The sequence below is a fragment of the Elephas maximus genome, chromosome 20, assembly GCF_024166365.1.
Source record: "Elephas maximus indicus isolate mEleMax1 chromosome 20, mEleMax1 primary haplotype, whole genome shotgun sequence".
In the NCBI taxonomy this organism is placed as follows: domain Eukaryota; kingdom Metazoa; phylum Chordata; class Mammalia; order Proboscidea; family Elephantidae; genus Elephas; species Elephas maximus.
In genome coordinates, this window is record NC_064838.1 from 49,883,758 (window position 1) to 49,896,883 (window position 13,126).

At 49.9% G+C, this 13,126-nt stretch overlaps 1 protein-coding gene across 2 annotated transcripts in view; it reads left to right on the top strand.

Moving 5' to 3' along the window:
* Positions 1-10,667, top strand: part of LARS2 (leucyl-tRNA synthetase 2, mitochondrial) — a 195,036-nt gene extending 184,369 nt beyond the window's left edge. The window contains exons 21-22 of one of the 2 annotated variants that reach the window (XM_049862438.1): positions 1,894-6,475; positions 10,222-10,667. In XM_049862438.1, coding sequence (XP_049718395.1) covers positions 1,894-2,073 — 180 coding nt within the window. In that variant the 3' untranslated portion in view covers positions 2,074-6,475; positions 10,222-10,667. The remainder of the gene's footprint in view (positions 1-1,893; positions 6,476-10,221) is intronic. The other variant, XM_049862439.1, reaches the window with a different exon arrangement.
* The last annotated feature ends 2,459 nt before the right edge of the window (positions 10,668-13,126 follow it).

Here is a 13,126-nt window from a genome sequence, read left to right on the forward strand (position 1 = left end):
GATCTGTGACAAAGGTAGAGGGAGTAAGACCTTGTGAGCTGGTCACTTTACACAGAGGATTCTGTCCTTAAAGAAGAGAAAAGGGAGGCCTCATAGCTTCTAAGTCCCGGCCTAAGAGTCAAAGCTGAGTCTGCCTATTGTTAGAACATATGCTTTCTCTCCCCTAGGCCCCCCGTCATGAATTGTGGCCCAGAGCAGACATTGCTCTGAGCCACTGTCCATAGGAAAGGAAAAATAAAAACAGGAGGGACGTTGGTACCATGGTTCATTAACAAGCTCATGTTCTGAGAATTCAGTGTTCGGGGCGGGGCCCCCAGGACTTCACAAGGGGCACGTCCTTTATGTGACGTGCTGAGAGGTCTCTTCCAAGTTCTTGGTCAAACCAAGCACCTGGCCTAGAAAGAGGCAGCTTCTGCTGGCTTAGAACATGAAGGCAGTGGCCCCAGTCCTTCAACAGCACGTCCTGGTTCCTCAGCTTCAGCACACTCCGAGTGTACGTCATAGAGCCTCACACTTGTTTTAAGCAACAATATTTCAGGGATATTTTGGGGCACAGTGTTTTATCCTGTTTGTCTCCAGCCTAATGGTCTCAGTTGCTAATACAAACAATAAAAATGCCCCCGAGTTCTGTGCAAATCTGAAAAGGTGACGCAGGTGATTAGGGGACACCTGATAATATGTATTGGTTGAAACTTGAGAAATTATTCCTAATAACTTTCCATTATACAGTAATGATATTTTCCAAGTGCCCTGGTAGCACAGTGGTTAAGAGGTTGCCTGCTAACCAAAAGATCAGTGGCTCTAACCCACCAGCGGCTCTGTGGGAAAAAAGACCTGGCGATCTGCTCCCAATGGGGTGATTTTACTCTGTCCCATAGGGTCACTCAGAGTTGGAATCGACTTGATGGACATGGGTTTAGTTTTTGAATTTTCCATGTGAAACATGGTAGCATTAGTGAAAGGAATGTGAGTGTCCATGTGAGAGCAGTGGGGCAGAGGATTTGGAAACATGGCCGTTCAGAAGCTCACTGGGCCACTGGTCACTGCCCTTGGTGCCTACATGTCAGCCCATACTTGATGTGAAGCTTGTCCTCACTGAAGTGAACTAACATACAGTGAATACCCACTGACATGGAACCGCACTGGCCCATTTTGAAAAAGAGAAGTTGTTAGTATGGTCAGATGGGGGTCCACTATCTAAGTCATCACACGTGAGCGTCCCCTCTGGAGCCAGGCGTCAGAAAGGGTTTGACTGCCTTCTTCCCCCAGAGGCTGGTCCACGCCAACCTCCATAAGCCCATGATAACAGCCCACTGTAGCCCGGATCTTAACTTAGACTTGATCCCAGTGACACAGTTCAGTAATCCTCTCCCCCTGGAAACAGTCTAAGCCATACCATGCTCCAGATTTTTGGCATGCCTTCCACCGTGGCTGTGCGTGGCAGCGCTCCGGAAACACAGAGCAGTCCTCACTCAAGGTATGGGCGCTCACATGCAGTCTCAGTGTCTGTCTCTCTCTCTCTCTCTTTAGCGTTCAGGTATTAATTGTATCCATCTGACTGCATTTTATCCCCTTGCAAAGCTGGGTGTTAACTTTTCTTCCTTTCTTTCCCTGTATTCCCTTCCCCCAAAAAGTGTGCAGTGGTTAAGAGCTATGACTGCTAACCAAAAGGTCAGCAGTTCGAATCCACCAGCCACTCCTTGGAAACCCTGTGGGGCAGTTCTACTCTGTCGTATAGGGTCACTGGGAGCTAGAATCGACTCAACGTCAACAGGTTTGGTTTTAAACACGTGCTGCGGTGCCCTTTGCTGGTGGCAGTGGAGGCTGGGTATCGGGTTGCCTGCTGCTCTGAGGACTTGCCTCATTGTTCTTCTCACCTTTTCTCCTTCTCAGATCAACAACAAAGCCTGTGGCAAAATCCCTGTGCCCCAAGAAGTTGCCCGGGACGAGGACAAAGTACAGGAACTTGTTCTCCAGAGCGAGCTGGGGGTCAGGCTCTTGCAGGGGCGCAGCATTAAGAAGGCCTTCCTCTCCCCCAGAACTGCCCTCATCAACTTCCTGGTGCAAGAGTGACTGCAGGGAGGCTGCGGCCACCGCCAGGGCCTCCGGGAAAGCTCCTTCCAGGCCTGGGATGAACAGAGAAGGCTGCGGGCTCAGGGAAAGGCAAAGACAAATGTGTTAATACTCACCTCGCGCTATGGCAGACTTGAGTCGACAGTGTGCCTCTGTGGTGAGGCCTGGTGCAGGGGTGACAGAAGGTGTGGGCAAAGGAGAAATGTGGACAATGGAGGAGGGGTCTTGCAGCCAGTCCCTCGACCTCCACCATACAGAGTGGAGGGAGCCACCTGACCCCACGTGATGCTGCTGGGTGGGAGCAGGAGAAGAGAAGCAAGCAGGAATGAGCGCACTGCCTGGAAGCTTCTGGATTCCAGAAATTGCAGTGCCTTGGCACTCCCCGGGAACGTGAAGCTAAGCTGAGCAGCTCAGGAACAACGTGGGCAGTCAGCGTTGACCCAGTAACTGAGCTCCAGATTGTGGTGTATGGGCCCCACACCTTCAGGCTAAGTAAATGAAGCCATTTGGGTCTCGTTCAAACATCAGTATGTGGAAATAGACACTGGGGTCGTCTGATGTTGTTCTGAAAGGCAGCAGCGCTAGTCCCTCTGCCCAAGCCCCCCACCACCCCTCAGCTCTGCTGTGCAGGCCTCTGCCTCCCCGGCCCGGGGGGATGCCCCGAAAGGCCTGGTGCACAGGCTCTTGGGTGAAGCCCCCCTTCCACACATGGGTGGCGAGCAGCACTTCATATCCACTCCCCCAGGGTGTAACATTTGCTGCGTAGTGAAGTGGATGCAGGCTCTCCACTGCTGGTCCCTAATCTCAGAGCCTCACCGCAGCCCAACAGGGAGCCTGCTCACATTGGCCCCAGATGGTGATGTGATCCCAGAGCCCGCCATTAAGAAGAGCAAGCTCACTGCAGGCGGCTGATACTGATGCCACCCACGCAGTGCTTTCTCGTCTTCAGAGCTGCAGAGGCCTGGCTGCTAGGAAGATGGCCAGGAGTGGACCCAGGCCAGTGGTAGATATGGGCAACCCTGGCTTTACATGAAGCCAGCAATTAAGGGCTCTTGCCAGAACCGGCCAAAGGCAATGATTAATATTTAAAGGAGGAAGGCCCAGGAGAATCTAGCCCTTTGTGATGCTGAAAATCTGTCTTCGTTACCTGATGTCATTTTTCAAAGTAGCCTCAGCGTGGTCTCCTGCAGTTCAGCAGTGAACAGATGCCTTTTGTAATGTAATAAAATGTTTATCCTGTATGACTTTGGGACGTATGTGTGAACTTGGAATTTCCACCATATTCCAGTGCCAGGAGTTAATCAGTAACAAATTGAGGTATTCCGTCATCATCAGAAGCATTGGTTATGTTCCTGACGCCACGTAGAATGTTGTCAAGTGAGACAGGTGTGGTCCTTCTGTCTCTGGAACATTCAGTGGATGGCAGACAACAGTGGTTCAAGCCCATTGGCAACAGCAGTTAAGTCGTCAGTTCTCAAACTTGGCTCCAACTTCTACCTGAGGAACATACTGCTACTCCTGGTCCCCACGCTCAGAAATGCCTGTGTAATTGGTCTGGGGTGTAACCTGGGCATCAGAATTTTTAGAAACCCCCCAGGCGATTCTGCTGAACAGCAAAATTTGTGAATCACTGGATGGATTGGTACATTCAAACCACAATTTCTATCTAGTCCTTCCACTCTTCAATCTTAAGTTTAACCTGGATGAGTTTGGTCCAGGACCAAGACATGATGAAGTGGAGTTGGGAAAGGCTAGGAAAGGCAGGGGCAAGAACTGTACACCAGGGATTTAAGACATTCCCTGTGCTGACTTGAATGTACATAATCCTATCGCGTGGGTTAAATATAAGCAAACGGATGAGGAGATTTGGTACAAGGAGTGAGTGTTTTTACTTCGTTGTCTTTTGCTTTTCCTCAGAAAAGCTAAGTAGTCTAGAACCAGCTGACGAGATGAGGGTACAAAGACTTTTACTTGCCCGTTATCTGGCCAGAGCAATGGCCGGTAAAACCTCCAGGCTCCTGGACTGACCAGTTGGCAGAAACCAGCATGACTTTGGAGAACCTGTTCTCCAAGAAGAATAAAACATTTGAAAACTTGGCCTCATTGGTAATTACTAAGAAGTGGTAGCTATAGTAGAACAATTGAGTAGAAGACCCTGATTCCTAGGGGTGAGGAGGGGGTGAGCTTAGTCAGTTCTTGATTAGGACAGACACTGGATTCAGCAGGTTCATCTACATTATCTCGTTTAATTTCCATAACATCTCTAGAGGAAAGGAATTATCCTCTTAAAAGTATGAGGAACCCAAGAACTCCAAAGTTCAATAATTTGCTCAGTTTCACAATTGAAAGTAGAAAAGCCGGGATCCAAATCCACATTTTCTGGCCTTTAGACCCTCTTATGCCACCCACTATGTCTGGCTGTCCCCTCCGCTAATTGCCCATCTTACTTGAAGTACAACCACTGGGATTCTGAGCAGAGTCTGGCTGGGTCTCCCCTCCTGTGAAGTCTTCACAATCTATAAAATGTGGGAAATCTCAGCAGTGGGTGACAGGCCCACAGTGTGGGGATGATTCCATGTGATAGGAATGAAAGCTGTCACCAAGCCACTGGAGACCCAGGGTTGTGGATGGGAGTCAGGGCTATTTCTCTTGGGGAAATGAATCAGGAGAGTTTGTGCACAAGGAAAGTGGTTCCTGGGAAGCCCCAGGGCAAATGCTAGCACGGTGGGAGCCCGACTGTCTGCCAGAGAAAACAAAACCAATCTTTAGGACCCTAAACAAACAGTACACGCATGCTGGGAAGAGACAGGCAGGCTTCATTCTAAACACTTTCAGAAAAATAGGTTGCACGCATCTCATTAATGAAGGAGGAGGCAGCCAGCAAAGATGGTTTTTAAAAAAACTTGTAACAATAGGGAAAACTCATGAATCAAGCAGGATACGTATACCATGTGGCCCCAACCATATTGTTTTTTTTTTTTTCAGTTCCATCCCTTACAAAATAAAATGAAAGAAGGACATTTCCCCACAGATCATCGGATGGGAGACCTACAAGTTAATTTTCCTTTTTACATTTGCAATTATTTTATTGACCATTTAGTATACCAGTAATGGAGGAAAACATCAAAATGTACTATTTTGTGAAGACTCAGATGAGCTAAGGACCCCTCCAATTTCTCTATTTCTCCCAGTCAGGGTATCTAGCTGCCTATGGGGATATGCCCCAGTTAGGAAAACATGCTCCTTCCACTGTGCCAAGTGGAACCCAAAGAAACAAAACCAAAAGCTCCCCTAAAGTTGGGGTCCAGGCCCTCGGTTTGGGCAGACATGGGAAGTTTCATCTCTCAGCTTAGGATCTTGCAGCCCGAGGACAGAAGAGAGGGTGATGTTCCCTTAATGGAGCTCTCTTGGTGGGTAAAGCAATACAACAGCCAAGAGCATGAAGTCTGGGGTCCACCAGACCTGGGTTCAAATGCTGATTGCGCCCTTAAAACTCCAATGACCTAGGGAAGCTATGGGACCTTTCTGAACCTGTGCTTCCTCAACTGTAAAGTGAGTCGTAATAATGCCCTCGGGTGTGAGGATAAAGTGAGATAATGTGTGTAAAACACACGGCACGCGATAAATTCTCAATAAGTAAGAACTGCTTGTGTTTTGTTGTGGTTAATCTTGGCCTAGTAAGGATAAACTGATGGTCTAGAGTGGGATTGTCTTTGGTCAAAGAGAAGAAAACATTTACTAAAAGGAGCATTTACAAATGTCAATCCTGGCCATCCCAGGCCTGTGAAAGAAGAGCGATTTACCCAGTAAACTGGGAGGACTTTTTATCCTATTGGCAGAGCCGGCCCAGTTATATGGTGTCGTCATTGCATGCAGTGAAAGCTGGTGTTATCTACTCCCCATGTTCCGATTCCATACATCCTTCTGGTTAGATTTCTGGGAGCCCATCCTTGTCACAGTCATTTTGCTGCTAGAGACCCTCTGTGAGGGTTAATCTTAAGTGTCCACTTGGCTAGGCTATGATTCTCAGTGGTTTGACAGGTACTGGACTGGTTGCCCTTCCATAAAGTAATATAATGTAATCATCTTCCATGATGTGCTCTGATGTGATCAGCCAATTAGTTGAAAGGGGAGTCTTCCTTGGAGGTATGGTCTACCTCCAGTATATAAATGGATATTCTGACAAAGCTTTCTCTCTTTCCACCCTGCACTCTTCTCATTGCCTAACCTCCATTTCCTGGGATGTAAGCCTGCAGAAGTCTCTTGCTTGCTGCCTGACCTCTAGATTTTGGATACTACAGCCCCCACAACCCTGTGAGCCAGCAGAGGTCTCCAGCCTGCTGCCTGACCTACGGATTTGGGAATTCCCAGCCCCCACAATCACGTGAGCCATTACTTTGAAGTAAATCTCTGTATTTTTATATATATATACATCTCACTGGTTTGCTACTCTAGAGAGCCCAGACTAAGATACCCTCTTCTCCTTATGTGGTTGGTGCTCTGAGCCCATGAAAGCCCTGAAGTAGGTTCTGGTTTTTCCCAAACCTCCTCTGGGCCTCACTATGGCCACGTACTTCTGACCAAGAATTCACAGGATTGTGACATGAGAAAGAATGGAACAAGGAACAAAAAGCCAAGAGCTGGAAACCTTAACCGCGAGCCTAGCTAGCCTGAGCTCTCGGATCAAGTCTGGCCTGGCCAGACCTGCCCCCAGGGCCCAGAGTAGAAAGTGTCCTCCAGTGGGCTCTGGGTCATTCCCTCAACAACAGTTATTGGAAGAGGAGCTTGAGGCCTGCTCAGGGAGCTTATTGACTGAGTAAATCAGCCATCCTTGTTCAGCATGTCGCCGTCTTGCTGACTTGGCTCGGGGTCTGCTGGTTAAAGTCCTGAGGCTGCTGGGAGTGGATGGCTCAGCGGTGTGAGCTACAGTGGAGAAGTCCACCAGAGCCCGTAGCAGACCACTCATGGACTGTCAGCCAGTGCTCAGAGATAAGATAGCCTCCAAACCAAAAGCTCCCCATCTGAAGTTGGCTTTGTTTTTCACTTACAGGCAGCCCGGTTCCTGAACTGGACCCTGAAGGGTGGGCTGTGAGGGCACTAGCACACGGGGACGTGGTGCAGCTGGGCCAGCATTGGCCATTACAGGCCAGAGAGGCATGGTTTCCACACTGGCTGACCCAGCTTCCATGCACCAGCTGTCCACTCACCTTTCTCCTCCCAGGAGAGAAGGGAAGGGGGCAGCCAAGGCTGTAGCAACATACTGGGCACCAGGCACCAGGCAAGGGGCCTTGCTGCTGCACTTGAATCCTTACGGCAATGCCACAAAGTGGGAATTACGACCGATTTCCTGTAGACAAGAAAATTGAAGCCTAGAAAACACACAGTAATGAATTACTTAAGTCATACCACTAATAACTGTAGAACCAGGATTGGGTCCCAGGACTGCCATTCTGTTCACAGTTGATGTTTTTACCATAGCACCAGCCTGCTCTCCTAAGAGAGAGAAGTGGGGTGTCTTGGGAAGAAGTATTGTTGTTAGCTGCAGTAGAGTTGACTCCCACTGAGCCACCTTATGTACAACAGAACGAAATGTTGCTTGGTCCTGCGTCATCCTTACAATCACCAGCATGTTCGAGTCCATCGTTGTGGCTCTTGTGCCAATCCATCTCACCAAGGGTCTTCCCTGCCCTCTCTAGCCCTCTACTTCACCAAACATGGTGTCCTTTTCTAGCAATTGATCCCTCCTGATGGCGTGTCCAAAGCAAGCAAGCTGGACAGTATTCTGTTGTGATCCATAAGGTATTCATTGGCTAATTTTCAGAAGGAGATCACCAGGCCTTTCTTCCTAGTCTGTCTTAGTCGGGAACATTTGCTGAAACCTGTCCACCAGGGGTGAGCCTGCTGGAGTTTGAAATACCAATGCATATAACATGTTCTTTCTGTCCAGGGAATTCTGATGGAGCTCTGGTGTATGTGGCCCCACAGAGTTGTACTTCCTTAAGGAAGGGCTCTGGGCTTTTGTGCCCTGAATCTGAAGATGCAGAACTGTGGGCTGCCTCTGCAGGGGGTGTCTAACTTCCCAGGCATCTCTGAATGAAGGGCTGCCATTGCCTCAAGGAAAGTCTTCCAAGAAGCACACAGCTGAACCATCAGCAGTCCATACCCATAGCAACTGGGGATGACACACCCATCAATCTAGAGGACCTGAGCCAAGCACCCACTGCAGGCACCACAAGGAAGAAGCCAGAGTCCGAGCCTATGAGGTAGCGAGTCCGGGTGAGGAGAGCTGCCGACAGAAGCCAAAGTCACAAGCCAAGTGCAGTGCAGGGTGGACTCTGAACAAGCTGGGGGGCCTCTGGTTGCCTTTATGCCACAGACATGGGCTGCGTGGCTCAGGGCAGTTCTGCTAAATTCAAGGGAGTGGATCCGACCAGACAGGAAAGCATTATTATCCCCATTTTGCAGATTGCAAAACTGTGGCTCAAAGAGGCTGTCCCACTACAATATGTGATGAAGTATCTTGACCCCCAATCTGTGCTTACTCCACTTAGAGTGTTCTTCCTACTTCATAGGAAAAGGCCAGTGTGACCACCAGACAAAATTGACCCCAGGAGGGGCATTTTTCTTGGACAGGTGACCCCCTCAGAGTCCATAGGTCGAAGGAAGGCCCAGGGACAAAGAAGAGTTTGCTCTCCCCTCAGCTCTTGTGAGGAGAGCAAGCAGAAAACATCTGTTTCGTAGGCTGTGTCCCTGCCTGATGCTGAGAGGGAGGTTGGCTACAGGCTTTCGTCCAAGCTGATGAGTTTGGAGAATGGAATCTGGGATGACCAACAATGAGCAAGTGGGGAAGCCCCCTGGGTGGTGGGTGGGCAGCGGCAGCGCTGGCACACAGAGGAGAATGGGAACAGCCAGGGAAAGGCAAGTCTAGGCAGAGGCCTCAGATCCAAGGGTGGGGGACGAGGACTGTCCACAAGGGCTGGCCCCATTCGAGGATCAATCACCGCCCTAGGCCTGCCCACAGGAGGGAGGTGGGGGCCCTAGGGGTAAGGTAGGGCCAGGCCTGCTGGAACCCGATACCCATGACTCATCTCCTTAGAGCTGTGCCTCCAGCCCTGTCTGTGAGGCCTGGAATTCCATTTCTTGAGTATGCCAGAGAGCTCAGCATGTAGGAGCTGTGGTCTGCGACTCCAAACATCAGCAACAGAGGTAATGATATCCATCAGTTATCTGTCTCAGAAAAAGTCCAGCCAGAACACTCCTTAGACGTGAGGATGGCGAGACTTTGTCTCACATACTTTGGACATAGTATCAGAAGGGACCAGTCCCTGGAGACGGACATCATGCTTGGTAAAGTAGAGGGTCAGCAAAAAAGAGGAAGACCCTCAATGAGATGGATTGACACAATGGCTGCAACAATGGGCTCAAACATAGCAATGATTGTGAGGACGGCTCAGGAGCAGACAGTGTTACGTTCTGTTATACGTGGGATCACTATGAGTCAGAACCGACTCGACGGCACCTAACAACAACTCTGTGCTGGAGTCCCCAGGTGGCGCAAACAGTTAAATACTCAAGTACCAACTGAAAGGTTAGCAGTTCAAACCCACTAAGAGGTACCTCGAAAGAAAAGCCTGGTTCTCTGCTTCCAAAAGGTCACAGCCTTAAAAACCCTGTGGAGTACAGTTCTACCCTGCACAAATGGGGTCGCCAAGAGTCAGAGTCGACGCAACAGCAACTGGTTTGGTGTTTTTGTAATTGTGAGCCGACACTGCTCTAAGCGCTTCACCAAATAACGGCCTGGCCAAGGCCACACACGAGAAGATGGCAGAGCCAAAATTCAAGCCCTGCTCCAGCACCTTGCTTCCCAAAAGCCTTTATGCAAACCAAAAGCCCTTGTACCTTCTGGATTCTCCAAGACGGTCCCGATTTCCAGGGGTATCTCCAGTTGTCCCCAAACTACCCTCGAACCTGCCAAGTCCATACATTCTGCTCTGTGTCTGGGAAGGTAGGCTCACTATGGGTTCACACTCAGCGGAGCACATCCCTGGTCTTCTGAGGCACCCCATTCATTATGTGCCTGGGGACAGGTTTGGGCTATCTCTCTGACCCTGGGACTGACCACTCACACAGAGCTGTCATCTCTGGCAGATGGATGGAGCCTCCCTTGGTACCACCACCAGGACCCAGAAGTCAGGGGCTCAACTTTGCTCAACTCCACATGCTGCTAGGAAATGTCCCATGGGAGGAAAGAAGCGGGAGACCTGGCCTGAGCCCACAGTCTCGGTGATAACCTCGTGGCCTCACAGCGCCCGCCCGTCAGTGCCTTCCCTGATCATCCTTTCCAGGCATAGCAGAACAACCTCATCTGGGATTAACTGAGGGTGACTCAGCCCTGGCACCGTTTAAAGGAGGACTCGCCCACCACATCTGCTCCAGCTGCTCCCTCATCGCCGCCCTCAGGACCCGGTGATTTAGTCCTGAGAATCAACCAAAGGTCACAGCTGTCAGGAAAGTGCCTATGAGAAGTCTGTGAGAGCTGCTAGCTGTGGGTCTCTGCAGAGGAGGAGCACCAGGTCCCAGGGGAGGGATTCCCCTTCCTCAGACGTGAATGGGGTGGGGGAGGGGGTGTGGACGCTGTGGGGCAATAGAGGAAGCTGAGGCCATTTGCTGGGTCTGACATGGCATTCATTGAGGAAGACGCAACTCTCTGACTAGAAACCAGGAGAGAGTGGGCAGAGGGGCTTTGGTAGGCGGGCTCCGGAGGTGGACTCCCTGTCAGTGGGCAGGACACAAGATGGCGGCCACTGTGCAGAAACAATCTTAGAGCTGAGAAGAGGCAGCCCAAACCAAGTGTCACCTAACATCTCCATTATTGCACGGTTATCAGCTGACTTCTTAGTCAGCAAGCAGTCTATGTTATCAGCAAATATCTTAGCTGTCAGTTCCCCTCTTAGTGAATGTAGCGGACATCTTAATCAACAGTTACTTCTTTATTGCCTATGACTCCCTTAACCAAAACCGGGAAAAGAACAGTTGCCATCAAGTAGATTACAATTCATGACGACTCCCATGTAAGCAGATTGGGCCTTTCTTCCGTGGCACCTCTGGGTAGGTTTGAACCACCTACCTTTTGGTTAGTAGTTGAGGGAAAATTATTTGTGTCACCCAGACAAAAACCCACTGCCGTCGAGTCGATTCCGACTCATAGTGACCCTATAAGACAGAGTAGAACTGCCCCATAGAGTTTCCAAGGAGCGCCTGAGACCTTATTATTACCTGTGACCAGATTAATTATGCATTAATAACTTAGTTGTCTGATACCGTCTTAATTGTCCACCAATTGCCTTTATCCGTGAAAATTTTAGTGATCAGCTAACTGTATTAAGTAATTGAACCCTGGTGGCACAATGGTTAAAACACTCAGCTGCTAACCAGAAGGTCAGTGGTTCAAACCCACCAGCCAATCCTTGGGAAAAAGATGTGGCAGTCAGCTTCCATAAAGATTACAGCCTTGGAAACCCTATGGGGCAGTTCTGTTCTGTCCTGCAGGGTTGCTATGAATTGGAATTAACTCAACAGCCATGGGGTTTGTATTAAGTAATGCAACTATAACAAACAAACCCCTAAATCTCAATGCCTTACCAGCAAACTTTATTTCTCATTTCCCTAAGTCTAATCCTCAGGGAAGGAGCCCTGATGGCACAACAGTTAAGCACTGGGCTACTGACCTAAAAGTTGGCTGTGCAAACCCATCCAGCCACTCTGTAGGAGATATACCTGGTGACCTGCTCCCAGAAAATCCTATGGGGCAGTTCTACTCTGTCACATGGGGTCCCTATAAGTTGAGATTGACTCTACGGCACCCAACAACAACAATCCTCCGGAGGAGTGGTGGGGGTGAAGGAGGTTCTGTTTCATTCAGTTCCAGCTTGATGGAGGGACCCAGGCTGGCGGAGGCCCTACTGTCTTCAGCTCTTGGCTTTCAAGGTTGCCCTAGACGTCCCTATCCATCCAGCAGATAGGGGATGAGATGGAGCGTCAGGCAGGAGGTATTCACGGGCCGAGTCAGGAAGCTGCATGCATCACTTCTGACCATTTTCGACTGGCCTCAGCCAATCACAGGGGAGGCCGGAAGATGAGGTCCCAGCTGTGTGGTCACTGCCCAGCAACAGCTCTGCACTGTCGAAGGGGAACCCAGATCTTTGGAGGGAAGCTCACTGCCGCTGCCACCTAGCACTCTTAGCCTTCAAACCCTGGTTGACACTGTACATCTCAGTTATCTTCTAAATATCTGAGTTGTCCGCTAGCACCTCCTTAGTGGCAGCTGTTTACCTTCTGTCTGTAGGAGAGCTACTAGTCGTGGGTCACGCTCTGTTGCTGCCTGGTGCGCTGTGCTGCCCACCCCGTGTCCTGGACTAGTTTTCACGCCTCAGCCACCATGTGTGAAACCCCAGCCCTGCTTTCTGGTGTTTTATAAAATACGGACTTTAATTCCAAGGCGCTTGTTTATTTTGTTTATAGGCCCCCAGTTCTCCCTACTCGCCTTCCTCCCGCAGACTCACGCATTGGTCTGTGGAGATGGTTTGGAGTCTTTTGTTAGTTTGGGGGGCATTGGAACCCCAACATGTGCACAGTAGAATTGCTCCATAGAGTTTTCAAAGCTGTGACCTTTCAGAAGCAGATTGCCAGGCCTGTCTTCCACGGTACCTCTGGGTGGGTTCAAACCGCCAGTGTTTCCAACCTTTCTGCTAGTAGTCAAGCCCTTATCTGCTTGTGCCTCCCAGGGTCCCTGTGAGTCAGAATGACTCCATGGCAACTGGTTTGGCTTGGTTTGGTCTGGGGACATTTGAAAGGTAGAGAAAGGCAGGCTTCCCAGATGCCCTGCAGGAAACCTGGGAAATTCCTCAGATTCCTGCTTCTGAGGGGTCACAGGGTGGAGAAAAGTAAAGCTTTCCTGAATGTTTTACTGTGTCCTGGTCCTGGAGACTTACCCACCCCTTTAACCGCCCCCCCACCCCACCCACACACACACACACACACACAACTAAGGGCC